The sequence below is a fragment of the Centruroides sculpturatus genome, unplaced genomic scaffold, assembly GCF_000671375.1.
Source record: "Centruroides sculpturatus isolate CEXI.00-Female unplaced genomic scaffold, Cexi_2.0 scaffold2509, whole genome shotgun sequence".
NCBI classification, from domain to species: domain Eukaryota; kingdom Metazoa; phylum Arthropoda; class Arachnida; order Scorpiones; family Buthidae; genus Centruroides; species Centruroides sculpturatus.
In genome coordinates this window covers 713-28,517 of record NW_019386663.1, presented here as the reverse complement: position 1 = coordinate 28,517, position 27,805 = coordinate 713, and the positions used below count along the sequence as shown (strand labels likewise).

General features: G+C 33.7%; 1 protein-coding gene across 1 annotated transcript; it reads right to left on the bottom strand.

Annotated features, from left to right (window-relative positions):
* On the bottom strand, positions 1 to 27,805 carry LOC111615511 (multidrug resistance-associated protein 4-like; the record flags this gene model as incomplete). The annotated part of the gene is made up of 10 exons (XM_023356915.1): positions 27,732 to 27,805; positions 19,781 to 19,972; positions 16,241 to 16,335; positions 14,192 to 14,278; positions 14,032 to 14,128; positions 12,920 to 13,096; positions 6,443 to 6,618; positions 1,080 to 1,183; positions 903 to 983; positions 1 to 80 (listed from the first exon to the last, which is right to left on the bottom strand). Coding segments are annotated over exons 1-10 (1,140 nt in total), but the record flags the coding sequence as incomplete, so codon positions are not given.

The following is a 27,805-nucleotide window of genomic DNA, read 5'->3' as shown; positions in this document are numbered from 1 at the left end:
TCTTATTGACATGTGAGAAGCGAAAGGTAAAGTATCATCGATGTTATTAACATCTTTAGAAAATCGATTTAACACTTTTCCTAAAAAATATAAAATATTAAATAACGATTAAATTATATACTTATATACAAATACGTATATTGATATCATTAAAACAAACAAACGAAAACAAGCGATATTTTATTGTGATATCATCATAATGCCAGGCTGCAATTTTTAATCATATTTTAAATTTATTTCATTTAAAATATATGCTTGCTACCTGAAATTAGTAATCTTCTTCGCGTAATAGTACTCTTTTGTTAGCAATGCAATCCTGCCGGTCATCTACCTAACTCTTTTCAGAAAAAAAAGATTTAAATTGAAATAACTGACCTCCGGTGTGTATCGAAAGTTAGTGTATAGTTAATCGAAGCAGCTTATGGTTACCGATTGAATATCTGGTCTTGACTTTCATTTATCTAACTCCAATTTCGAGAGTTAGGATAGACAGTCAGACAAAAACGCCAGTATAAATTTATAGGCTTACAATTTCTTCAAATTGCAGCTCAAAAAAAAATAATAACAATAATTTATTGAGACTCACGAACTAACTTAGCTGGAAACAGAGCATCACAATTCTACATGAAAATACTTGCCTACTACAATACATTTCAATAGCATGTTGAAGTGTGTGAGAAGGTAGAATGGTACTTTATTTCTCAGAGTTTTATGAAATTTTATACTCTGTAACAGATGACGAATATCTATAATATCATAAAAAACATGAAAGTTTTGCGTGTAAAATGAAAATGCAAGCAAGCGTATTTATTTACATTATTTTAATTTTATCTAAATAATTATTTTTTCTGTATTAGGTCAGAAGAATTTTAGCCTAAAATGACTTAAATATTCTTACATACCAACAGGATTATTGTCCAAAAATGATATTGGAGTTCGAATAATACAACGGAACATTTTGTTATGAAGTTTGGTAGATGCAGCTGTAAAGAATTTCAAGAATAGTGAACCCGTGAGTAACATGGTGAAACACACTGCACATATCAATCCAAAATATACATATACGTTGAATTTGTTACTCTGTTGAAAATTTCTGCCTTCAATATGGTTAGAGACTGTTGTGTTAGATGTAATACCTTCTATTTCCTTTTTACTTTGGCTATAAATTTTTATATCTTGTAGCCTGAAAATTAAACATAAAATAACAGTCTAATTTTTAAATTTTTTAGTACTTTGTCAAAATTGATATATAATCAATTTTAACAAGAAAAGTAATAATATAGTATATAATAAGTATATAGGGGAGATCGGGGCAACTTCGGCATGCGGGGCAAGTTTGTCAAGAGCTTTTTTTAAAAAACAAATTAAAAGGAGACTTTGGTTATAGGTTAGGCAGTTGAGTTTTATTGGTGGCTTGTTGAGTGTAGTGTTTTTATTGTTCTCCAACAAGCGTAGTTGAATTATCAAGCAAATTTTCATTTTCGTTCAATTCCATATAATATTTTTTTTCCATTTATATTGAATTGGCAGGTTTTGTTATAATTCCATGATAACGAAAGTTACTTTTCCTGTTAGAAGGATGTAACTTCAACTTATTCACGTGGCCAGATCGTGGCTTGGCATTCTGTTCTCAGGGTTGTACTTAATGTTTCGAAATCATGACTAGCGGGGTAAGATCGGCAACATAAAGCCACATTAGAAGCAAAGGATAAAAATCAAACAGATGATAAATGAAAACATGTTTGCATTTGTTATTCATGTATATATGTCTTTGAACTTGCATTTCGTTGTAATAATATTAAATGGGTGTTGGATTTGTATTTCTTTGTTTTAATAGTGAATTCCAACTTATACATTGTTAATAACATAATTTTATATACGTGCCTATCTTGCCCCATTACTGTTGCCCCTATACCAGGGGCAACTTTAATAAAAATAATTAAAATAATTACAACTTTACAAAAAGAGAGAAGTTGCCGATCTTGCCCCTATACCCGGGGCAACTTCGTCAATTTCTCTCTTCTTGTAAAGTTGTAATTATTTTAATTATTTTTATTTCCAAACTGATTTTAACCAGTTCTATAGTAAGGTAACATTCCAATAGACAATATGCAAAGCTTTTTTTTCAGTTTACTGCAGTATTTATTACACAAAATTTAAGTAAAGCTTAACATGCCGATCTTGCCCCGATCTCCCCTAAGTAAAGTAATAAAAGCATTAAATAATGCTAAAGTAAAAGTTATACATCTCATGAAACGCATGGAAAATTTCACAAAAAATTTAAGAATATAATTTATCACGTCGTAGATATGAATAGAATGCACGCAGAATGCACGTCGTAAATATTTATAACTATGCAAGTGAAGCTATTGAAGATAAGGTTCGCATGGAATTATTCGTGAACTCTCTCAACTTTTTGATATTTCATCAAACTGCAGAAAAGGCAGATGTTAAAATGAATTGCTATAAAGCTAGAGATTAAAATGAAACATTCCTCTACCCCGAAAAACCAATATACAATTGTGACAATGCGCGAAGTGCCCCTATGCTTCGACACCACGGGATCGATGAGTCGACAACGCGTTTGCAATGACAAAGTTTATTATGACTGACACTACTGTGTCTTTTAGGAAAGACACAGAAACTTTAATGGCCGCTAATTTCGATTTTACGCAAGCGGCAGCGTTTGTAGGCACTTTGATCCAGGATAAAGGCAACAGGAGAGACGGCACGGGTTTAAGAAAGTGCATCATACACAATTCTAACAATCACAAATGTCCGTTTATCAAGCTATTGACGAATACTGTAATCAAAAGATATACGGTTTACTATTGAAGGGTTGGACATTATGCTTATTTGCTTCTTATTTTCTTAAGGTTAATATTTTGTAATAAAGGCTATGTCCACGATATTAACTAATTCGCGAGTTCTAAGTTGAGGAGATAAAGTTTACATAGCGTTTACATAGATACCTGGTAAAATATCTGAGAATGTGTTGTTCATACGAGAGCGCATTCTCATGATGGAGTTTACGATTTTACGGATTGATGGAGTAAAAATGCATCTATGGATAAATCTTTGGAAGGATGAAAGTCAAATAGTTGGGTAAAGTATTTTAGCGCTTGGGCAACTCTGGCGAGGGCAAACTTTCGATGATCACGGACTCCTCGGTTGAACAAACTCTTCGTCAGACGAACGAACCCTTTTGTCAGATAGATAAACCCCCTGTCGCCATCAGTCGTTGTCTTTTATTGGGGTTTTCTTTATTTTCTCTATTGACTGTTTTCGGCATTGTAGCCACGGCTATGTCCAATAGCAATTTCTTGTCACCAAGTTACTGGTGACACATTCCATGTATCATTTTAAAAAAAAAGTAGCTCTACACAAGGATACCGTCATATCTTTTACAATATTAACAATCGTAAGAAAAATTATAGCAAGATTAGAAGAGACCGGGGCAAGATCGGCATGTTAAGCTTTACTTAAATTTTGTGTAATAAATACTGCTGTAAACTGAAAAAAAAGCTTTGCATATTGTCTATTGGAATGTTACCTTACTATAGAACTGGTTAAAATCAGTTTGAAAATAAAAATAACTAAAATAATTACAACTTTACAAGAAGAGAGAAATTGACGAAGTTGCCCCGGGTATAGGGGCAAGATCGGCAACTTCTCTCTTTTTGTAAAGTTGTAATTATTTTAATTATTTTTATTAAAGTTGCCCCTGGTATAGGGGCAACAGTAATGGGGCAAGATAGGCACGTATATAAAATTATGTTATTAACAATGTATAAGTTGGAATTCACTATTAAAACAAAGAAATACAAATCCAACACCCATTTAATATTATTACAACGAAATGCAAGTTCAAAGACATATATACATGAATAACAAATGCAAACATGTTTTCATTTATCATCTGTTTGATTTTTATCCTTTGCTTCTAATGTGGCTTTATGTTGCCGATCTTACCCCGCTAGTCATGATTTCGAAACATTAAGTACAACCCTGAGAACAGAATGCCAAGCCACGATCTGGCCACGTGAATAAGTTGAAGTTACATCCTTCTAACAGGAAAAGTAACTTTCGTTATCATGGAATTATAACAAAACCTGCCAATTCAATATAAATGGAAAAAAAATATTATATGGAATTGAACGAAAATGAAAATTTGCTTGATAATTCAACTACGCTTGTTGGAGAACAATAAAAACACTACACTCAACAAGCCACCAATAAAACTCAACTGCCTAACTTATAACCAAACTCTCCTTTTAATTTGTTTTTAAAAAAAAGCGCTTGACAAACTTGCCCCACATGCCGAAGTTGCCCCGATCTCCCCTATTTTATAGCAAGAAAAGTTCACAGATTAAATTTTATAGACAAAAAACTTTTTAAAAACCAAAACTACCATCACTTAGACATCGAATTTCTTTTAGTGTCTATAATTGAATAATATTAAAAGATTTGTTATTACCACAAATATTTTAAAAAGCATTGTTCTTTTTACGATATTTAATAAATAAGTTACAAATATAATTTAAATAATTATTATATTGAACTATTTCCCTATTTTAATTTGCCTTTTTGTTATAATATTATTTTAAGTTTTCGTGTTTTATTTTACTTGCGTATTAGAACAAATTGTAAAAATTATTATCGCATATTAATTTTATATGAAGCAATGAATTAAACTGAAAAGTTTTCTAAATATATAAATTTTTTTAAGAAATAAATTGAAAAGTTTCCTAAATAATAAATTTATTTATAATCTTAATTTACTCGAGAAATTTTTGAACTGAAATAATTATTTCTCCTAAAAAATTAATTTTAAAATTATTACGTGCATAAATATATCTTGCTTTAAATAAACTGAATGAAAAAACTGGAAAAGCTTAAAAAAAGTTATTTAATCTATTCATGTTAAAATAAAAAAATCATTAAGTTGTTATATTATTTCACACAATTTTCGTGTTTTAATTTTCCCAGATATTAAAACATTTAATAATTAATACCAAAGCTTTCTTTGTTGTTAAAATAAAATTAATTTAATTCAAATTTCTAAAACATTTAATAATTAATACAGTCTTATTGTTAAAATAAAATTAATTTAATTAAGCTTTGTGATCGAAAAATGAATTTTGTGATCTGAAATAATTCCATTCAGCAAATTTTTATTTGCAATCTTAAGTTGATTTTAAAAATTATAATTTCATAAAAATTATGATTTTATGTAATTTTAATTTTAATCCATACCACACCATCCAGGAGTAATTATGAAAAAAACAAATCTTGCATAAGTTTGGAAATACATCAGAACATATGGACCTTAAAACACCTTAATGTGTAAAAATATGTATGAGTGTTTAATATGTATAAATTGTACTTTAAAAAATCTTTTCCTATAAATGGACATCATTAAAAACATCAACGTGATTAGAAAAATTGAAACTATTTCAACAAAACATTTAAACGAATATTAAAGTAATATCTTGTATGCCTAATTAATAAGCAGATACAGTAGCCCTCCCTATAACACGAAAGATACGTTTCGTTTTTTTTATAAAATTCATGTTTTACGAGTCCTTAATTACATGAACCAATCACAGCCTGGCACGTATGCAGTTTATGGACTACGTCTCTTTGAAAGGTTTTCTTTCATAAAATTAATCAATTCTAGACTAATTTGATTCAACATTTCCAAAGCACGTATAATTTTATGGAAATAATCCATATAAACTATGCTATAAACAAAAAATTGTAGGATTACGTACCGAGTGTGCACAGTTTGACGACGCCATCGGTTAAGCTTGTTTTTGTCGCGGAGCGGCTCATCGAACGGGGCGCGTGTTTCCTGATAAATTATTTTTCTGCGAAAAATTTGCTGAACTTTAAAGACATCATTAATATAAATATAATTTTTATGGACGTTAAATAATAAATGGTTTTTCGTAGTTCCGCTACTCGTTTAAACTCAACGGTTCGTGCAATATCCGCTATTGGTCTAGATTGGACCAATCCTGTCGCGACACGAGTAGGCGATGACGTTTTACCGAATTATACAAGTTTCTTTTGAGTTTCTTTTAGCGTGTTTATACGAATTTTATACGAATGTTTAAACGTGTTTTATTATCGCAATTTTTTGCCGTTATATACGAATTCGAATTATATGAACCCGTTTTATAAGGGGGTCTAAAGTTTTAAAAAAAATTTTGCACTACGCTTTTTGTTCTGTTGGGTCTCGCATCCCCAAGCATTTTTTCGTTCAAAATTACACGTGTGCTGCAAAAATGTTCAACAGAATGTTGTAAGAAGAGTTACGAGTATAGTGATTTTTAAATTTTCAAACAAACTTTCAATACATAAGAAATACAAAAAATGACGTGTGGTTTTATGATTCACAACTGAAAAGTTAAACTAATTAACTGTAATGACAGCATACCATTTGATGATCCAATAGTCACTGGCACTTATAATGGATTGAGATACAACTAGCATTATTAATAAAATAATCTTGAAGAGAACACCCGCTCCTGCATTGACGTATGATTTATAAACTGAAATTTTGACTTCTTTGTGTTCTTCATCATCACGTGGAGTTTGCTTATTATCAGCATCCTGTACGAAATAATTTCAAAAATTATGTAAATTATACACGGAAGTATGCTTAAATAGGATAAAAAATATTATTATAGATCTATTGCAAATAAAAAAATTAAAGATACAGTTTTATATAATTGTAAATAAAATACCTTACTCTCGATTCAAAAAATCATTAAGTGTTATTTTGAATACTTCTTACCACATAAAAACAATAAAAATTACAAATGAAATAATAATAAAAATACATCAGAATAAGTCATTATCAACGACATCTGATGAATATTAAACGCAGTAAATATACTTGAATTGAAAAGTATATTTACTGCGTTTATTATTCATCTGTATTATGCAAAAGTTTTTTATACACAAAGAATATTATTAAAATTATACTAGTATCAGTNAAAAGCATTTTTTCGATAAAATACATTGGAGTAAATAATTTGGTAATTATTTAACATTTTTTGTCCTTTCCTATTTGTTTTTGGCTACATTAAAGTAATTTTTTTTGAAAATATACAGTAAGGTTCTATATTACCATCCGATTTTCTCTAAGCCTACTTTCGGACTTTTTGTACAAAAGCCTTCAAAAACCATACTTATAGTTACACTAGCGAAAAATCCAATTAGGAACATTTAGATTACTAATTACTAGTACTTTTCACACAAAAAATATGGGTGTAGTTATGATACCTTGTTTACAATTCACTGAAATGTAATTGGGGTTCCATAATAGCACCTTCTCCTCTACTGGTATAATTTTAATAATATTGTTTGTGTATAAAAAACTTTTACATACGTATGTCAATTTTTATAGTCTGTTATATACCCATGCGTAAAAAATTTAAATGATTGTTAAGGATGAGGAAGGTTTGCCCTCCCACTCTCTATTTTGAGCAAAAAACAAAAAAAATTTTTTGTAATTTACATAATGAGAAAATCACTGAGGAGGGGTTGGAGTACATTATACCAACCCGAAATATATTTGTAGTTCAATGGTAAATAAAAAATAATTTGCTAACCAGAAATTGCTGTGAGATACGTCTACCAAAGTGTGGTTTTGGATTATAGAGACGGATTCACATTTGTAATATACTGTCGCGCCGGATCTAAAAAAAGACTAGCACCATGATGCGGAGAGTGGCAAAACAAAAAACAATGTTTTTGAAAAAGAAAAGGAAATAAAGAGTTCGAAAAATTAGGACGTTGGATAAGATTTGTTTTTTTTTTCTTTTAACGAGTTATATAACGTTTTTGTTTTTTAGTGTATCTAAGTAAAAGTGTCAGTTTCGGTAAACTGTGTTCTGAATTTATATCCCGAGCCCCATAGCTCGTAACAAATTGGTGTCAGGAGTGCGATGTAAATCATTCCAGTTATGCCGAAAGAAGACACTGAAGGAATTCGTACACGAAGTCAACAGAGACAACAGGCGATGGATCAGCGACGTTTTAGTGAATCTTCTGATTGGACATTAGATGGTCAGCAAACAACTGACTCTGTTTTAACTGCCAGCACCACTGACGCTACTCCAGCACCGGCTATGCTTGACTTATCTGTATTGTTGGCGGCGTTGCAAGAGCAGACCAATTAGTTGAAAAATATGCAAGAAGAGCAGGCACGTCAACTGAAGGAACTGCATGCAACGATTAGCAGCGATTTAAAGGTAATCAAGGAGCAGGTTGAGCACCATGAAGAGCAGGTACAACAGCATGAGAATCGAATTTCCAAAGCTGAAGTGAAGATTACAGATGTTGAGAAAGCTTTGGTCAAGCTCATATCTGAGACCTTTCGACAAAACATCTTCATTGTCTGCTTATAAAATTCAGTTTGAAGCCGTGGTGAGGATGAATGGATGGACTAAAGCACAGTCCATGACAGCACTCACGTTGGCCCTCCGCGATCAGGCCTTGACTATACTAGAAGCCCTCAGTAAGGATGTCACTTATGACCAACTGGTGGAAGCATTGGAGACCAGATATGGAGACAAGCATCTTGAGCACGTGTATTGGGCGGAGCTTAATGACCGTGCGCAACGTAGTGCCGCGACTCTACAGTGCTGGGCACTGGAAGTTGAAAAGCTGGTCCGAAAAGCGTATCAGCCTTCACCTGCATTGGTTGAGGGACTACTTGTACAAGCATTCATAGATGGAATACGAGATGTAGAAGTTCGAGCAGCTGTCAGATTGGGACATCATGAAACTCTAAAGAATGCTTTGGCCCATGCTTTGGAGGTGGAGGCAGTAAGACACGATGATCGATCCCATCATGCTAGGGAAGTTGTAATGACAGGTCCCCAGTGTTACTACTGTAAAGCCAGGGAACACCTGCAGATGAATTGCCCAAAGCGAGGGCACTTTGGAAGAGACCGAAAGGAGGATGGACTTCAGAAGCTAAAGGTGACTGATACCACCACCCAGCTGCAGTGGCAGCAGGGAAACGAGTAAGTGCCAGGACTGTGGGGCGAGTGCTGGCTGGTTTTGAGAAAGCCCGAGAAATCTCGATCTCCCAAGCCCACGATGGAAATAGCCTGACTATTCAAGGCGAAATTAACGGAACACCATGTAAGCTGACATTGGACACTGGAGCTTCTCGCACGGTCATCAGTTCTCGACTGGCAAATCAGTTTCTTGGGGACTACTTCAGTGGACATGATCGTATTCGTCTTATAACAGCGACCGGTCAGCACATATCCGTCCGAGGCGAGAAGGAGGTGGAATTGCAACTAGGCAACAAGATTTATCGGCATAAGGTTATCATTGCCGATATAAGGGACGATTGCATTCTGGGCTTAGACTTTATGAAGGAACATTATTGTGAGATTGATGTCAAGCAGGAAATCTTAAAATGCAATTCAGCAGAACATTTTATGGACGGTGCATCATCGGGTAAAGTGCGCTGCTTAAATAAGATTGTTCTTCCCCCAAGATCAGAAACTATCATACCAGTTAGACTACCAGATAAAGCTGGTCAGAAGAATCGTTGTGTCCTTGTAGAAGGTTTAGACAGCAGTTTACCATGGAAGATGGCTCGAACCTTGGTGAGGGCCACTAACGTTTCGGCAGTACGTGTTCTAAATCCAAGTGATAGAGAACAGGTTGTTGGAAAAGGCACTTTAATGGGCACCTGTGAAGAAGTTGCTTGGATGCCTAAATGCCAAGAACAACCTACTGCGACCAACATGAAACATTCCGCGATCAATGTGTCAATGCTTCTGGAGGAATGTCGTAAGGATTTGTCGGAAGAGGAACTAAACAAAGGTAAAAAGATGTTGCTTCGATATGCCGACATTTTCTTGTCAAGCAACGCTGATATAGGGAAGACGGGATTGGTTCGGCACAAAATAAATACAGGGAATGAGTTACCAATCTGTCAGCAACCGAGAAGGCCACCGATGGCACGTGAACAAGAGGTGGATGCCATGATTCAGGGATTGGTAAGGAATGGCATTATAGAGCCCTTATCTAGTCCATGGTGTACACTTGTGGTCCTGGTAAAGAAGAATGATGGCAGCATGCGTTTCTGTGTGGACTATTGTCGACTGAACAACGTTACGAAGAAGGACAGCTATCCACTGCCAAGGATCGACAACACATTGGATATGCTGACAGGAATGAAGTGGTTCACTACCCTGGACCTAAAAAGTGGCTACTGGTAGGTGGAAATAGACCCTAGAGACAAAGAGAAGACTGCATTTTCCACAGGAAAGGGTTTGTGGCAATTCAAGGTCATGTCCTTTGGGCTGTGCAATGCCCCAGCTACTTTCGAAAGACTTATGGAGCTAGTACTCACTGGATTGAGTGGGGATGCCTGTCTTGTCTATTTGGATGATATAATTATCGTGGGCCGCACATTTGAGGATAATCTTCGAAACCTGGAACGAGTGTTATTGAAAATACGACAAGCTAATCTCAAATTGAGCCCGAAAAAATGCGCCTTCTTTAGACGGCAAGTTAAATTTTTGGGACATGTCTCGGAAAAGGGAGTGCAGACAGACCCAAATAAAATCGTTGCCGTAAAAGATTGGCCAGTTCCAAATGACAAAACAAGAGTTAGAGCTTTCTTGGGCCTATGCTCCTACTATCGTCGGTTTGTGATGGATTTTGCTGATATTGCCAAACCACTGCATAAACTTACTGAAGAGAACACACAATTCTGCTGGGACGAGGATCGTGATATTGCATTCCAGGAATTAATGGAGCGTCTGTGCAACACGCCAATTTTGGGCTACCCTGACACTGGAAATGACTTTGTAGTTGACACAGATGTGAGTAACATGGGGATTGGCGGAGTTTTGTCTCAACGAAAAAGAGATCAAGAATTGGTTATAGCCTACTTCAGCAAAGTCTTATCCAAACCGAAAAGAAATTACTGCGTGACGAGAAGGGAATTACTTGCCGTAGTTAAAACCTTGCAACATTTTAGCAACTACTTGCTTGGACGAAGATTGCGCTTGCATACAGACCATGCTGCGTTAAAGTGGCTTTTGCATTTCAAGAATCTAGAAGGACAAGTAGCAAGGTGGATAGAGCTGCTACAGGAGTATGACATCGTGATTGAACATCGTAAAGGAAAAATGCATGTTAATGCTGACAGCTTGTCGAGAAAACCTTGTGTGGATGACTGTATGCACTGTGTCAGACAAGAGGCTAAAGAAATTGTTTTGTGCAAATGCTGAAAATGGAGATCGGTAACGAGTGGAAGGAAACTTTACAAAAGGCTCAGGAAAAAGACGCACACATTAAGCCGATCCTCGAATGGTTGAAGGCTGATGCTCCTAGGCCTAACTGGAGCGATGTTGCAGCTATGAGTCCAGTTACAGAGCTACTGGGCACAATGGGACAGCTTGACCATACAGGATGAGATATTGTGCCGTAAATGGGAAAATACCCAAGGGGACAGCTACCATCTGCAAATGGTTGTTCCCAAAGGAAAAGTTCCAGAGGTCCTAAAACTGTACCACGACGACTGCTCCAGAGGCCATATGGGGGTGAAGAGAACCTTACCGAAAATCCCCAAGAGATTTTATTGAATCCACTGTCGTGATGATGTGGAAGAATGGTGCCGCAGATGTACCAGTTGTGCGGCCGTGAAGGGACCTCAAACTCGCAGTAGAGGTGCATTAAGGGTGTACAATGTTGGAGCTCCATGGGAACGAATAGCGTTAGATGTTGTGGGAACGTTTCTTGAAAGTGAAAATAGAAACCGGTACTTCAGGGTTGCCATGGACTACTTTACTAAATGGCCACAGGTTTTCGCCATTCCCAACCAAGAAGCTGTAACTGTGGCCGATAAATTAGTCCACGAAGTATTCTGTCGGTTTGGAGTACCTTTAGAGATTCACAGTGATCAGGCAGGAATTTCGAGTCCCAAATATTTCGGGAGACATGCCGTGTGATGGGTACCCACAAAACCAGAACCACCTCGTATCATCCACAATCCGACGGGATGGTGGAACGATTTAATCAGACGTTGGAAAGGTACCTGGCAAAAGTCATAGAGACTCGGCAACGAGACTGGGACAAACACATTCAACCATTTTTGTTGGCATACCGAAGCGCGGTCCATGAAAGTACGTCTGTGACGCCAGCCTTTGCAAACTTTGGAAGAGAACTACGATTGCCCGCAGATTTAATTACCGGTACCCCGCCTGATAGTCCACGTAGCATGACTGACTATGCGGACGATTTACGTCATAAGATGAATGACGTATATGACCACATCCGACAGTCAGGTCAACAAATGTCTGAAAAGATGAAGACCCGATATGACCGCAAGGTGAACAATCAAGGCTTCGAAGAGGGTTTCATAGTGTGGTTACATAACCCTGCGCGCAGCAAGGGGAAGTCCCCTAAATTACAGCCGAAGTGGGACGGGCCATATCGTGTCGTGACTAGAATTAACGATGTCACCTACCGAATACAGAAGAGGTCAAGAACTGCACCTAAGATTGTTCATGTGGATCGTTTGGCGCGGTACTATGGATCTAACGATGCTCGGGACGAGCATGCCTTAAGAGGAGGGCAGTGTTGCGTCGGCTCTAAAAAAAGACTAGCACCATGATGCGGAGAGTGGCGAAAAACAAAAAAGAATGTTTTTGAAAAAAAAAGAAGAGTTCCAAAAATTAGGACGTTGAAGAAGATTTGTTTTTTTTTCTTTTAACGAGTTATATAATGTTTTTGTTTTTTAGTGTATCTAAGTAAAAGCGTCAGTTTCGGTAAACTGTGTTCTAAATTTATATCCCGAGCCCCATAGCTCGTAACAATACCATACAGCAAGCTGTTTATATACCAACATTATTGTTTAATAAATAATTCTTACCTCATCACCGTTGTTCGTATCAAAGATAGTAAATTGAGTATTATCAAGTATTTCATTCTTATTGAAAAGTGCAGTCTCTAAGTCAATGCTATTTTCAGCAATTTCCTGATTTGATATTCCTGTAAGCATTTCTAAATTTTTCAGTTCGTTGTAATTCCCAATTAATTCACACCTTCTCTGAAACAATAATACAATAATATATATATATACAATTGTTTTCGTCTTATTAATACATAAAAACACAAAATATAAACAAATAAATATATTTTATATTCTATCAAAAATTATTTGTATGTTCAGTATTTTTGTTTATATAATTTACTTGACAGAAAATTGTTTGGCAGGTTTTTCAGAAAATGATAGAGATATTTCTTCACCAGTTGATTATAGGCCCAGGCATATTAATTTATTAAAGTTTTAAAATAAATGCTAATATTTTCAATTTCAGTACTCCATAAGTTTACAAAAAAAGAGGAAGATATGAAAAACATATGTAATAGGGTCAAAGTACGGTAGAAAAACCGTAAAGATGGGCAAAAGTACAAGTTTTCTTTAACTATAGCGTTGGTAACTCCGAATTATCAAACATGGAAATTTACAACTCAGGTTTTGTTAAAAGCAACAAATGTGTGGAAAATGATCGAAGGAGCTATGCTACTGAAAAATGCTCTGCAATCAATTCAAGACACTTGAACTACAGCTGAAAAAAAATAAATTAAACGAAAACACATTCGTACAAAATAGTGGTATAAAGTAAGAAAATTGTACTACTGTATATAAATTTTAAACAAATTTCTGATAATTCACTAGTTGTATATATACATATATATTTTTTTCATGTGGGTGAAAAGTGATGATACGTTAAACAAACAACAAATTAAAGCACAAGAACTGTATTTGTGATGGTGTTATTTATTGTGATAAAAATGGTTTTTATGTTTACATTTTTTGTTAATAAACTTCTGTATTTGTTTATGGAGGCGGCCTGAGTGAGGCGGCCTGAGTGACAAGACATATTTTAAGCGGGATCATGATGTCTAGATACTTTTTGTTGTTCTTTATTTTCAAAAATAATTAGAAAAAAAATAAAAGTAAACAATTAATATATTCACCTTGTTTAACACTAAAATTTTACTCGAAGAGTTTAAAAATTGTATTTGATGTGTAACGAGAACGCAAATCTTGTCTTTCAAATATTCCGTTATACATCTGAAATAAACAAAACGTTAAAATACATAAAAAATGTATGTAATATTACTTTTAAATATTTACTTTTCGAATATATGTTTTGCCACTGGAACGTCAACAGCACTTAATGGATCGTCAAGGAGGAAGATATCGGCGTCTATATACAGTGCTCTAAAAAAAAGAAAGACACAACATTCCGGAAAAATAAATGTACAAGGAAACATTTCACGAGCACAGGAACAAACCTTCATCTATTTTTATATATTTTGATTATTTTTTTCCGAATATTTTGTTTTATCTTTACAGTAGCTTATAATCTATACCATGTTAGGATGTATCAGTAAATTGTTAGTAAGTAATTAAGAAATTTGGAAAAGTTATCGTTTTTACATTAAAACAGAAAATGGGCTTTCTTCTAATCTATATATATATATAAATGAATGTATGTTTGTCTGTCTGTTCGTCAGTTCGACTGTCTGTCCTTCATGCATTACCACACCGTTTATCCGATTGCCATGAAACTTTGGGAAGTTGTTTAATACACTTCCGCGAAGGTTTCTGGTATAGTACTGTACATTTATCCTAAGATAGATAGTGTGCGTTTATACTGTGTGTTCGATCGATTTCAAATAGAGAAGACCATTTTCCCCCTTCAGAAAAGATCTCTATATATGCATTTGTGAACTGTTATTTACGATATTTGTAATAATTTTTTTAATCACTTTATTTCAACTTTTTTTGCTAATTATGTATTCGCTCGAACTTCGTTAAAACTTCGACTGTACCACGAACAACAACCGGAGTTGTAAAAAGAAATTTGCCTATTTTACCGATCTAGGGATTCCCCTTTTCCGAATTTTAATATCGACTCAACATAATTTAAAAAGACAAATTAAAATAAAACGGTTTATTATCCAACTATCAGAAATTTCACAACATGCCAAGGAAGAGAGGAAGGAGCAATTAAATAATTAAAATTATAAAGGATTAAAAAATATATATATAAAAATGGGGAATATCGCACTTCTGACAATCGCTGCGAGTGTATGGGCTAAATTTGGAGAATCCGTGCTTCTCGCATGGACAACTGTATGTGGCCGGCTCACGCGTCGGAAAACCTTCCGATTTATTCGTGTACGCACCAGACGGAAAAACAAAAAATATCGTGTATCCACAAACACTCCAATAAATAAATAGAATTGAAACGACACTTTGAAATGTTTTCCCGATGAAAATGAATAATAATAATAAGTTTCAATAAAAATGATAAAATGTAAATTGAATTTTATCATAACGAGTTTGCTTGAATTTCCTTTCTTCTGAGATCGCAGCAATGCACGACGGGTAAGCTAGTATATAATAATTTTGAATATGGCATTTTAAGAGCAGGAAGAAAAAATCAGGCGTTAGGAAATGAAGTATGTCAGAAAAAGTAAGATTACAAAACACCAGTAACCAATCTAAAGCGATTTAATCTGATACGCTAAAAAGTTTTAATTTCCTTATTTTCACGCAGTAACTTTTTCTAAATTTATGAATTATTACACCTCTCTGTTCTTTACAATGCATATGGGTGCAACAGGAAAAGAATTGACAATTCATACTCAATCAATCTGAAAGTAAATAAAGTAATGTAACTGTTTTAAGAATGTTTGTTGTCAGTATCTAAGAATTTAATTAAGAATAGAGAGATAGAGAGCGTCGTGTATAATGACAAAGGTAAGACTTTATAAAATTTTTTTTTGTTATTACCATTTACACTCTTTTAAAAGATTCTCACTGCTACTATCAAATTGAGCTTATTGCGATTTTATAGTAATTAAATATAAAAAAAAATTAAAAGAAAATCTGATAAGAGATGGTGACACATAGAATTCTATTTTGTGCATGATAGTCTTCTTTTTAGTAAAAATTTATAACAGCCAGGAAAGTTACGAAACTAGTTACTAGATTTTTTGTATAATCTTTGTTGTCAGAAATTAAAACTTAAATTAAAAAACAATATAAACACACAAGCTTAACTTCAAATTTGTAAAATGTTTTGATTAGAGTTAATCTATCTTATTCCCATTAAGAATGCAATCTGTGTTTTGCAATCATGCTACTGTAACATTAGGAAACAGTCTGATTTACCTTGCTAAATTAATTCTTGCCTTTTGCCCACCGCTCATTATCACTCCTCTTTCTCCTACAACAGTCAGATCTCCTTTAGGAAATAAGCTTATATCCTAAAACACATAAAAATATAAATAAATATAAATACAAGATAATTATATTTTACATAATCTGCATTTACAACTTTATTTTAAGTAAACAGAATTTTTATTAATATTCAATATAACATTAGAAAATGTAAACGAATTGTATTTATTAATAAAGTAGGCAATGTTGGTTGTTTGCTTGTTGCTTAATTTGTGGTCTTTCTTTCTCAATAGATGGTTCTATTTCATAACTTTTAGTAATATTTATTTGTTCTGAACATTTCTTATCGTTTTGTTCTTGATAAGACTATGTCTTGTTTTTAAATCGTGCTGCTGTCAACGAATGCACACGTTACAGGTATAATGGGGACATGTCAAAAGCTCCAATTTGGCTCAGAGTATTGGTGCCAAAATCATGAGCACATAAAAAAATTCGGATTTGTAGGTATTCGGGGGTCCAAGAACTGGATCAAATTAAAATACAAAATGGTGACAACTTTCTAAAACAGGCAAGAGTGCGAGATTTGCGCATGGTTGCTGGTTGGGAAGTTAAAAATGTGAACTTTGCGAAATCGAATTTTGACAAACGAATCTTTGAAAAAACCCATTTACTTCTCTGGCTGAACTTGACCGATTGACCCGCGATATCTCGTTTCAGCATCAAAACTTTCTGAAAGTAGATGGCGTTAGTCGTTATAAAAGTAACTTCAGAAATATAATTTGTTTTTGTTTTTACATGTATTAATATATTTATTTTGTTTGTGCAAAATAAAAAAATTATTTCAAATGATACAATCGCCAGGATTATATTTACAAAAACAAGAAATTTTCGTTAGGCATCGACAAAAATTCAACCGGGCAACATGCTATGGCAAAAATTTTGTCATTGGATAAGTTAATTTCACCGAAAATTCTTCGACCGCGGGAATTTTCGCCGGCCGGCTGTTCCCGAGTCCTGCGAAGTTTGTATGATAACGTCGATCTTTGATCTAACGTCGATCGTCGATCTAATGTCGAAGTTTGTATGATAACGTGAAAGTCTCTGAGACATAGTTTTGTCCCAAATATCAGTATTGCCGTTTTATTTGTTATTCTTAATATTAAAAGTAATATTCCTATGTTAATTATTAATCTTATCTATTTTATTACTATAATATATAAAGTTTAATTTCTGTATATGATTTGGCTTTTCCATTTCTTATTTAATGTATACATTATTGCATTTAAGTAACAACAGAATATGAAGGTTTCTAGTAATCAGAAAAGACAGCGAGGAAACCTTTTCGAGACTATAGAATTTCTGCGCTGTTCCCTATTTGGCACGCAAATAGCAAAAGCGTCGATACCGTTATGGCGTGACATGTGAGGGTCAAGTCAGTGTGAGAAATGAGTTGCGTTCGTTGTGAACTTAATACATTGAATAGGGTACAGAGTGGGATAAGTTCATTTTACCCTTTATCTTCCTTTTACAGTAACATATTAAGTAAAGCTGGAAAGCAGGAAAATCTATAAAATAAGAATACAGAAGAATTAAAATGAATTGTGGATATCAATGAAGGAGAAGATTGACAGCAGAAGAATGGATGGCAAAGATAAATAACGAAAAAAAAAAACTCGCAAACTCTGAGTTACAAAAATCATGGTGAATAAAATGAATGAAAAAGAAAGTTGCGAACTCTAAAGCAGGAAGACTGAAATACATAGAAACGAACAATAAGCAAGTAATGGTGATCTAGCAAGCCAAAAAAGTAGCTTGAACGCGAATGCAAAAAAATTAGAAATCTGAAGAGCTGAGAACAATTTAACTAATCTAAATGTATAAAATAACTTGTCCTGACTGACTGACTGACTGACTGACTGATTGATTCATCATCGCCCAGAGCAAACCTCTGAACCTAAAGATGTGAAATCTTGCACACAGTTTGGAGATGTCGTGAAAACGCACACTAAGAAGGGATTTTTCGAAATTCCCGCGAGGGGAGAGGAAGAAAATTAAGGCTTAACCTGAAGAACGGGTTCTACTGTAATATTTTAGCTGAGATTTTTTGTTTTCAACTACGTTTAGTTTTTATTGAGTTATTAGGTGTATTAAATTAACAACATTTCAGACCTCGTAATAAATATTTTCATATATTTCGATTTTTTAACTAAATGTTCGAACCGTTTTAAATTCGAATTTGTTATTGCATTTTGGTTCGATTATAGAACGACTGTAAATGTTTAAAAAAATTGTTCGAATTGAAAATAGTTCGTGTGATACTCAGCGATTGTCATCACTCTTAGCGGTAGGTTTTATATAACAACTAGCTGCAAGGACCCGCTTCGCTGGGTTTTTATTTATGGGCAAAAAGTAACGATAGTGAAGATTTAGATAATTACATTATAGCCAATCTTACCCGTTTTCACAAAATGCAAGAATTAGGTCTCCCGTTTCCAGACGTTTCCACAGAATTTTTACATGAGCATAAAAATATGTTCGATTTCCGACAAAAGCGCAAAAAACCGCCTGTAAATCTTGCATGCCGCTTTATATTAACACTTCCTGGTCCCGATTCTATTTTTGAACGTCTCCTGTTCACGTCCAGTCAAACGAACTATTTTCAACGTTTCTGGAACGTTTACGATCGTTCTATAATCGAACCGATATTCGAATTTTATGTTCGAATTTAATTCGAACAAATTCGAACAAAACATTCGAAATAGAAAGCCACTTTCAACCACTTTCAAGCCCATATCTCCCGCACCCTTATAGCTATCGAGACGCAACCACCCCTATGCACGAATGGAGACTTGGGGCTACTACCACATACAAACACCATTCACGTGCGAAAAGTGAAATATAGGGATATACATGTCTATTTATATATATATATAGATATAGATATAGATTACTATGGCTGTTGAAATACTGAACATAAATGGTGTTTGCATGCAAAATCAGCGCGGGGAAATTCTCGGGTAACAGCTAGTGTATGATAAACTTAAGAACTCATTCTCATTCAAAAGTAACCATTGGTGAAACGTATGGAAAATGTAAAAATTTTAAGATTCTGCACAGATAGCACAAATACGTAACTGACATGTACAGAGCATCTGTAAATTTTCGTCAAATGGAGTTTATTGTTTTAATAATATTTCAGACAGTCTGACTTCAGCTGAATGTTACCAGTTCCTTTTTTAGAAATTATTGGTAATTTTAATTGGATATATATTTTGTGTTTTTAAAAAAACACTTTTTAAACCAAACTGAAATATAAAATTGAAAAATATTATTTACACTTTTTAATAATCTTAAATTGAAATGATGTCAACATTCTAAGAAGAAACTCAGTAAACATTTATTCTGATACTATAATTAAATATATAAAGAGTACTTTGCGTTTTATTTGTAGCTGTGATGAAAGTTTTTTCTTTTCAATCGACGTAAATAATGTAAAGTTTCTGTGAAAACGAGCTAAAACCACTTTCTTACCTTTTCTAGGGCCGTTATATGCAAAATTTTTTTATATTTCTCTTCTTGATATTTTTCTTCGAACAAGATATTTTCTTTGATTGTTGCGTTAAATACCCAAGGTTCTTGAGAAGCGTAAGCGATCTTTCCTTTCACCGACACTTTACCGAAAGTAATTGGAATCTCTCCCAATATCGACATTAACAAAGACGTCTATGTAAATTAATAAATCGTTTTATTAATTGATTTGAAACACACTGCACTTATAATGTAATTACAAAAACAACAAACATCGTTAAACCCGATATATAATGTAGCTACACCAACCGAATACCGAAAATCTATCGGGCTAGTATAAGGCTAGTTATTAAATGAATTACGTAACCAATTTGGCTCTAGAGGAAAGTGTTAAGCGCCATCTCTTATTAACATTAATAATTATAAACAAAATTAATTAATTTAGAACCGCTGGGAGAAGAAGTTGACCCGGAGCAGGACTCGAACCCACAACTCCTGCTTACCGTGCAGATGCGTTGCCAGTTACGCTATCCGGACCTTCAGTCCGATCTCTTCTTCCAGCGTATAAAAGCTAACTATGTAACCATCGACGGTTATTACAACGCCGGCTGGGGACACATTCATTGCCTACGTCCTACGTCCTATACTGCACTCAACCGGCCATCGCAAGCCTTGGCAAGGCGTAATATATACAAACATCGCTAAACCCGATATATAATATAGCTACACACTATCCGAATGCCGAAAATCTATCGGGCTAGTTTAAGGCTAGTTATTAAATGAATTACGTAACCAATTTAGCTTTAGAGGTAAGGGTTAGGCGCCCTCTCTTATTAACATTAATAATTATAAATAAATTAATTAATTTAAATAATTTAGAACCGCTGGGAGAAAAAATCGGCCTGGGGCGAGACTATGTAACCGTCGATGGTTACATAGTTAGCTTCTATACGCTGGAAGAGGAGATCGGACTGGAGGTCCGGATAGCGTAACTGGCAATGCATCTGCACGGTAAGCAGGAGTTGTGGGTTCGAGTCCTGCTCCGGGTCAACTTTTTCTCCCAGCGGTTCTAAATTAATTAATTTTGTTTATAATTATTAATGTTAATAAGAGATGGCGCTTAACGCTTTCCTCTAGAGCCAAATTGGTAATTCATTTAATAACTAGTCTTATACTAGCCCGATAGATTTTCGGTATTCGGTTGGTGTGTAGCTATATTATATATTAGCCCGATAGATATTCGACATTCGGTTGGTGTGTATCTACAAAGACAACTGCAAAACTTTTCTAACAAAATGTTTATGTTATTATTAATTAACTACTTTTAAATAACATGTATATATAAAGTACAGCACATATCATTATATTATTACTAAAAATTGCAATTAGTTTGTGACAATGCTGAGCATTTCCAGAAATGCATTTTTCATCTGTGTTATAAATAAATAAATAAATAATAATACTAACACAAATTAATATAACATATACGTATTATGTACAGTGGGGTATGCGATCTATGATTATTTTTATATTTGACTAGCTGCAAGGACCCGTTTCGTTGGCTTTTTATTTGTTCGTCCATTTGTATGTAATATAGTTTTTCTTTATATATAAAAGACTGTTTTTCTAAATAATCTAGCTGCAAGGACCCGCTTCGCTAGACAAATAGTAACGATAGTAAAAGTTAAGATAATTACATTATAGCCAATCTTACCTGTTTTCACAGAATGCAAGAATTAGATCCCCGTTTCCAGACTAATTACAAAATTTTTACATGAGTCTAAAAATATGTTCGATTTCCCGCAAAATCGCAAAAATCCGCCTGTAAATCTTGCATGCCGCTTTATATTAACCCTTTCTTTGTTACTCAACACTTCCATTGTTAACATTTCTATTCTTAACACTTCCATTGTTAACACTTTTATTATTACACATCTTTGAAGTCAACCACTTTCAACCCCATATCTCCGGCATTCTTATAGCACAAAATGCAAGAATTAGGTCCCCCGTTTCCAGACTAATTAGAGAATTTTTACGTCCAGTCAAACGAACTATTTCCAATTTGATCAATTTTCTGGAACGTTTACAATCGTTCTATAATCGAACCAATTCGAATTTAAATTCGAATTTAAAACGGATCGAACTTTTGGAATGGAAATGAAAAATCTTCGAAGTCACCACTTTAAACCCCATATCTCCCGCACCCTTATAGCTATCGAGACTCAACCACCATAGTGTATGAATAGAGACTTGGGGCTACTACAACATACAAACGCCATTCATGTGCGATGTGTAGTTTTTGCTGAAAAGTGAAATATACGGACACACACGTCCATTTATATATATAGACTAGCTGCAAGCACCCGCTTCGCTGGGTTTTTATTTGTTCGTACATTTGTATGTAATATAGTTTTTTTATATATATAAAAGACTGTTTTTTTAAGTAATCTAGAATCTAGCTGCAAGGACCCGCTTCGCTGGGCAAAAAGTAACGATAGTGAAGATTAAGATAATTACATTATAGCTAATCTTACCCGTTTTCACAGAATGCAAGAATTAGGTCCCCCGTTTCCAGACTAATTAGAGAATTTTTACGTTTAGTCAAACGAACTATTTTCAACGTTTCTGGAACGTTTACAATCGTTCTATAATCGAACCAATATTCGAATTTTATGTTCGAATTTAATTCGAACAAATTATGTTCAAATTAAACCAATGAAATTCGAATTAAATTTCGAATTAAATTCGAATTTAATTTGTTTCGAATTAAATTCGAACGAATTCGAACAAAACATTTGAAATAGAAAGCCACTTTCAACCACTTTCAAGCCCATATCTCCCGCACCCTTATAGCTATCGAGACGCAACCACCCCTATGCAGGAATGGAGACTTGGGGCTACTATCACATACTAACACCATTCACGTGCGATGTGTAGTTTTGGCGAAAAAGTGAAATATAGGGACATACATGTCCATTTTTATATCTATACTAGCGTGTTTCCCCGAAAATAAGACATCCGCAGAAAATAAGACCTAGCACAGGTTTTGCTGAATTGCGAAATATAAGACCTCCCTATGAAAGTAAGACTGATTCTTTATTTGGTTCTGCATTTCCTTGTAATCTTCTTATTTGTCGTTTTAATATGAATAGTTTTTTAGTTTTGAATTTTATTGTAACTTTTATTATTTGCCTCTCGATCTCCCATATATCTCTACGTTGTATGTTTACTGAGATGGACTTGAGTAGGCATAACGTATTCGGTGTGGATTCTTCTCTTAAGAAATATTTAAAATACTGTGTCTATTTTGCATCTTGACTGAAGTTTTTTAAATTATGGAGCTTTGTCTCTTTTTCGATGACGTTTATTATAATTATCTGCTATAAGTAATAGATATGTATATATTCATGGTGCGGTTTACTTTATATTACTTTTAAAAAATCAATTTTTTAAAAAATGGTATTAGCATGAGGAAAATAATCGGACCAAAACTGGCAGAAATATGCATGAAAGAAATAGATAAAAAACTGGCAAAACTAAACGGAATAATATTTATGACTAGATATGTGGACAATATCATAATAATATACGACAATGAAATAACTAGCAGAAATATAATATACAACTATGCAAACACGCTAAGCAATACCATGAAGTATGAATGTGAAACAGAAAATAAAAATGAAATTTTTTTTTTTTTTTTTTGTAGAATTTCGCCGGATGATAATTTATTTTTTAATCAAAAAAGACACAGTCTGCTCAAAATTTCTTTTTGAAACCACCATTTTTTCTGATCATGTGTTCCAGAACACCATCGACGACCGGACCTTTCTTTGTAGGCTACTAGGTCATCTGGCTAAAACATTCCTTTAAAAACACACAAAAAATCCAATTAAAACATTAAAAAGTAAAGAATTGGAACTGGCGGTCTTACAGACGTCTTAAACTTGCATCCTTTCCAGTTAGGGAATTTCAGTCCTGTATATCCACTTGATAAATGCGCTGTTAAATGTAGATTTGGTCTTATCCCTCTGGTGACGATTTATTTCTAAAAAAGTTTTGCTTGTAGAATTTCGCCGGATGATAATAAAAGAAAGGTCCGGTCGTCGATGGTGTTCTGGAACACATGATCAGAAGAAATGGTGGTTTCAAAAAGAAATTTTGAGCAGACTGTGTCTTTTTTGATTAAAAAAAAATGAAATTAACTACCTAGATATAACTCTAAACCGTGGAAAAAACTCACTCAATATAAAGCCTTACAAAAAAAGCAGCAATACAGACAAAATCCTTAATTATAAGTCGTACAGTCCTATTACAGTAAAAAGAAACATATTTATAACAGCAATAACTAAAATTTGGAACAGAACATCTAAGGCAGAAGAAAGAGAAAAACAAAAAAGTGAACTAATAAATACCTTCATATTGAATGACTATCCAAGCAGATTACTAAAAAAGTGGATAAATGCATTTAAGAAAAACAGATTCAACGTTAAAAATAAGAATGAGAACACTACATATACATCGTTCCCCCATATCAAGGGAACATTTGAAAAATACAAAAAAATTTTCAGAAAGCATGGTGTTACACTAGCAGCCAAATTAAATAATAAAATTAAAAACAACATCAACACCAATAAGTTCAAAAATAACGAAATACTAAACCAAGCAGGTGTAATATACGAAATAAAATGTACTTGTAAGAACCCAGCAATATACATTGGCGAAACAGGAAGACAACTCGGTACCAGAATTAAAGAATATAAAGCAGCAATTAGACTTAATTATAACCAATTACCATGGACAAATCACTGTAAGGAATAAACGAAAAAAGTATAAAAATTATCCATTAAGAAAAAAATATTTATCTACGAAAATTCAAAGAGCACTTCGGAATCATTAATAAAAACAAAACCATAAACCTAAATGATGGAATGGAGGTTGACGACTGTGGGAGGAAATGGGAGGAGCTAAAGGGAAAGAAAACAAAAAGAGGGGGAAACGGTCTAAAAATGCCTTAGGGGACATCACATCAACACTGGGCAGAGGTCGATCTAAAACTTAAAACAGGTTAGTTAACCATTGTATAACTATTGTAGTAATTTACCGATGTAATAATTAAATTTACCAAATTTATAGAAATGTAAAAATCCTGAAAATGGGTGCAAATTACAAGAAAATATTGCACCTGAAATGCATAGAAAATAAATAAAGAATACAAATAAAAGCTTTGTCTCTGATTAAATGCGGTCCAGGCAAAAAAACGGGGGTTATTTATGTACAATTAACCGATAAAGTTTTTTCGTCAATTTTTAGGAAATATTTTTTAAAAAATTGATTTTTTAAAAGTAATATACAGTACTGTAATTTTATACATTTCTTGTTGAAGAAACATTTCTTATTTAACGGCCATAAAAATTATTTCTATTAATGATGTCTCCAAAGTTCAGCGAATTTTTCGCAGAAAAGTAATTTATCAGATAACGCGGCCGCCGTTTGGTGCGCTGCTCTGCGACGAAAACAAGGGTAAGCAACGGCGTAGTCAAATAGTGCACACTCGGAAAGTAATCCTACAATTTTTTGTTTATAGCATAGTTTATACAGATTATTCCCAAAAACTTATACGTGTTTTGGAAATGTTGAGTGGAATTAGTCTAGAATCGGTTAATTTTATAGAAGAAAACCTTTCAAACAGCCTTAGTCCGTAAACTTCACACGTGTCGGGCTGCGATTGGCTCATGTTTTTAATGATTCCTACAATGTAAAATTCGAACAACGTGGAACGTTTTTAAATGTTATAGGGGGGTCTACTGTATCAAATCTAATATACTTCTGGAAGCGAAGACTCGCTCAGGGGCGGGTGGTGTAACTGGCAAGCGCACTGCACAGCAAGCAGAGGTTGCAAGTTCAAGCCCCATCCCAGGCCAGTTCTTTTATTCCAGAAGGTTTTAAATTAATTAATTAATATATTTATTTATAATTATTAACTTACTTAAGAGATGGCGCCTAACGAATACCTCTAATGTCAAATTACTTTATACCAATCATTCAATTAGCCATATTATAGCCCGATATTTAGGCGATTGTTTGGTAATTTATTGATTATGTTATATTAATCGATGTAAGTATTATTATTTATATTCCATCCAATATAACATTTCTTTATGAACCATTGCAAATGAGATGCGTGTGGAAGCAATAAAGTCCTTCATATAATATCGACAATTGCTGTAAAGAACGAAATTATCGCTTAACGTAAAAAAGGTACAGTACATTTGAGTGGATCTGGCGACAATGGATAACAGATCGAATTTCATTATGTGCTGTTAATGCAATTGTCATTTTATTTTACAGTATTTACGTATTTTGTTTATTATTTTCGTATTTTGATTTATTATTATGGAATGCAATTGTGTTATTTTATATTGATTAGAATGTGTCTGATGTTTTAATTTTATGGAGATGAGTATTGTTCGGGATCCGGGTATGAATGAAATCCATTTCCGTTATTTTTAACAGAAAAAAATGGTTCGGACTTTGAACTGCCACCTAGACTCAATTAAATTAGAAGTACGATGCACCACTGTTTTTTAAAATACCTTAGATTCTTGCCGAAGTTAACTAGGGCAGGTTACATAGCGTTACAGAAAACTCGGTCCTTTCGCCCCCCCAAAATTTTTTTCTTCAATTTTGGGATGTTTTTTGGTCTCCAAATTTTTTCAAAAATTTTTACCCGCGCAAAAATTTTATCCGATTTTCATTTACTTTTAATGATGCACAATTAACGCTGAATTGTTTTTAATAAATTGATTTTTTAAAATCAATTTATGTTTTTTTAACTCCTTAACATTTTATGTTTAATTAACTCCTTGCGTACACAGACATTTTGATATTAATGTAACTAAACATAAAAAATACTTAAAACTGAAAAAACGAACGTAATGCGTAATTTCGAAGAAAAAGCTGCAAATTTTATTTTCCTTTGTCTCCCATTTTTGTGAAATTTGACACTGATGAGTCATTGTTTACACAGCTGGATGACATTGAACACAGTTGGAGTTCGATTTCCCGGGTTATTCTCATAGAAATCTCGAAAAGCGATGGGTTTATAGTAGGGGGAATACCAGCTAACCATATATTTTTTAATATTTTTAAAAATTCAAATTTTAATTGCGATTTCCGACCCCCTGACTTAATTAAAATTATATATAGTAAAACTTATTAATTTAAAAAATTAAAAAACTATCGGAGGTCGTTTTTGACATCAGAAACTAGCCGTAAATAACTTTACCAGAAAAAATCTTTGCACTACAACTTTAGAACAATGAATGAAATTTGATATTAAACACCCATTAAAAGACTATTAAAAAGCAATTAAGCGTGAAGCGTGCGTCATTAAAGGTAAACTAAAATAGCGATAAAATTTTTCGCGCGGGAAAAAATTTTGAAAAAATTTGGAAACTTAAAAAACATTCCAAAAATTGAAAAAAAAATTTAAAAATAGCCTTAAGTACAGCGTTTTATGTAACGCTATGTAACTTGCCAGAGATATCTCGGAATATGGGGGTCGGAAATTAGAATAAAAATTTGAATTTTTTAAAAATATTAAAAAATATACACCTAGCTAGTATTCACCCTACTTTAAACCATTGTCCTCCCGAGACACCTATGAGAATGTCCCGGGAAATCCGACACCAGCTGTTCTCAAGGTCATCCAGCTGTGTAAACAATGACTCCCAGTGTCAAATTTCACAAAAAGATGAGACAAAGGAAGTTAATCTTCGAAGCTTTCTCTTCAAAATTAAGCATTTCTTTTGTTTTTTTCAGTTTTAAGTATTATTTATGTTTAATTACATTAATATTAAAAACTGCTGGGAACTAAAGCGATTAAACAATTTGAAAATCACATAGCATGTAATTCATTTAAAATGTAAAACTGAAAAAACGAGATATTTACCTTTCCTGATCCAACAGGACCTACAACAATAAAGTGTTCTCCAGTGTTCATGGTGAACGAAATCTCATTCAATG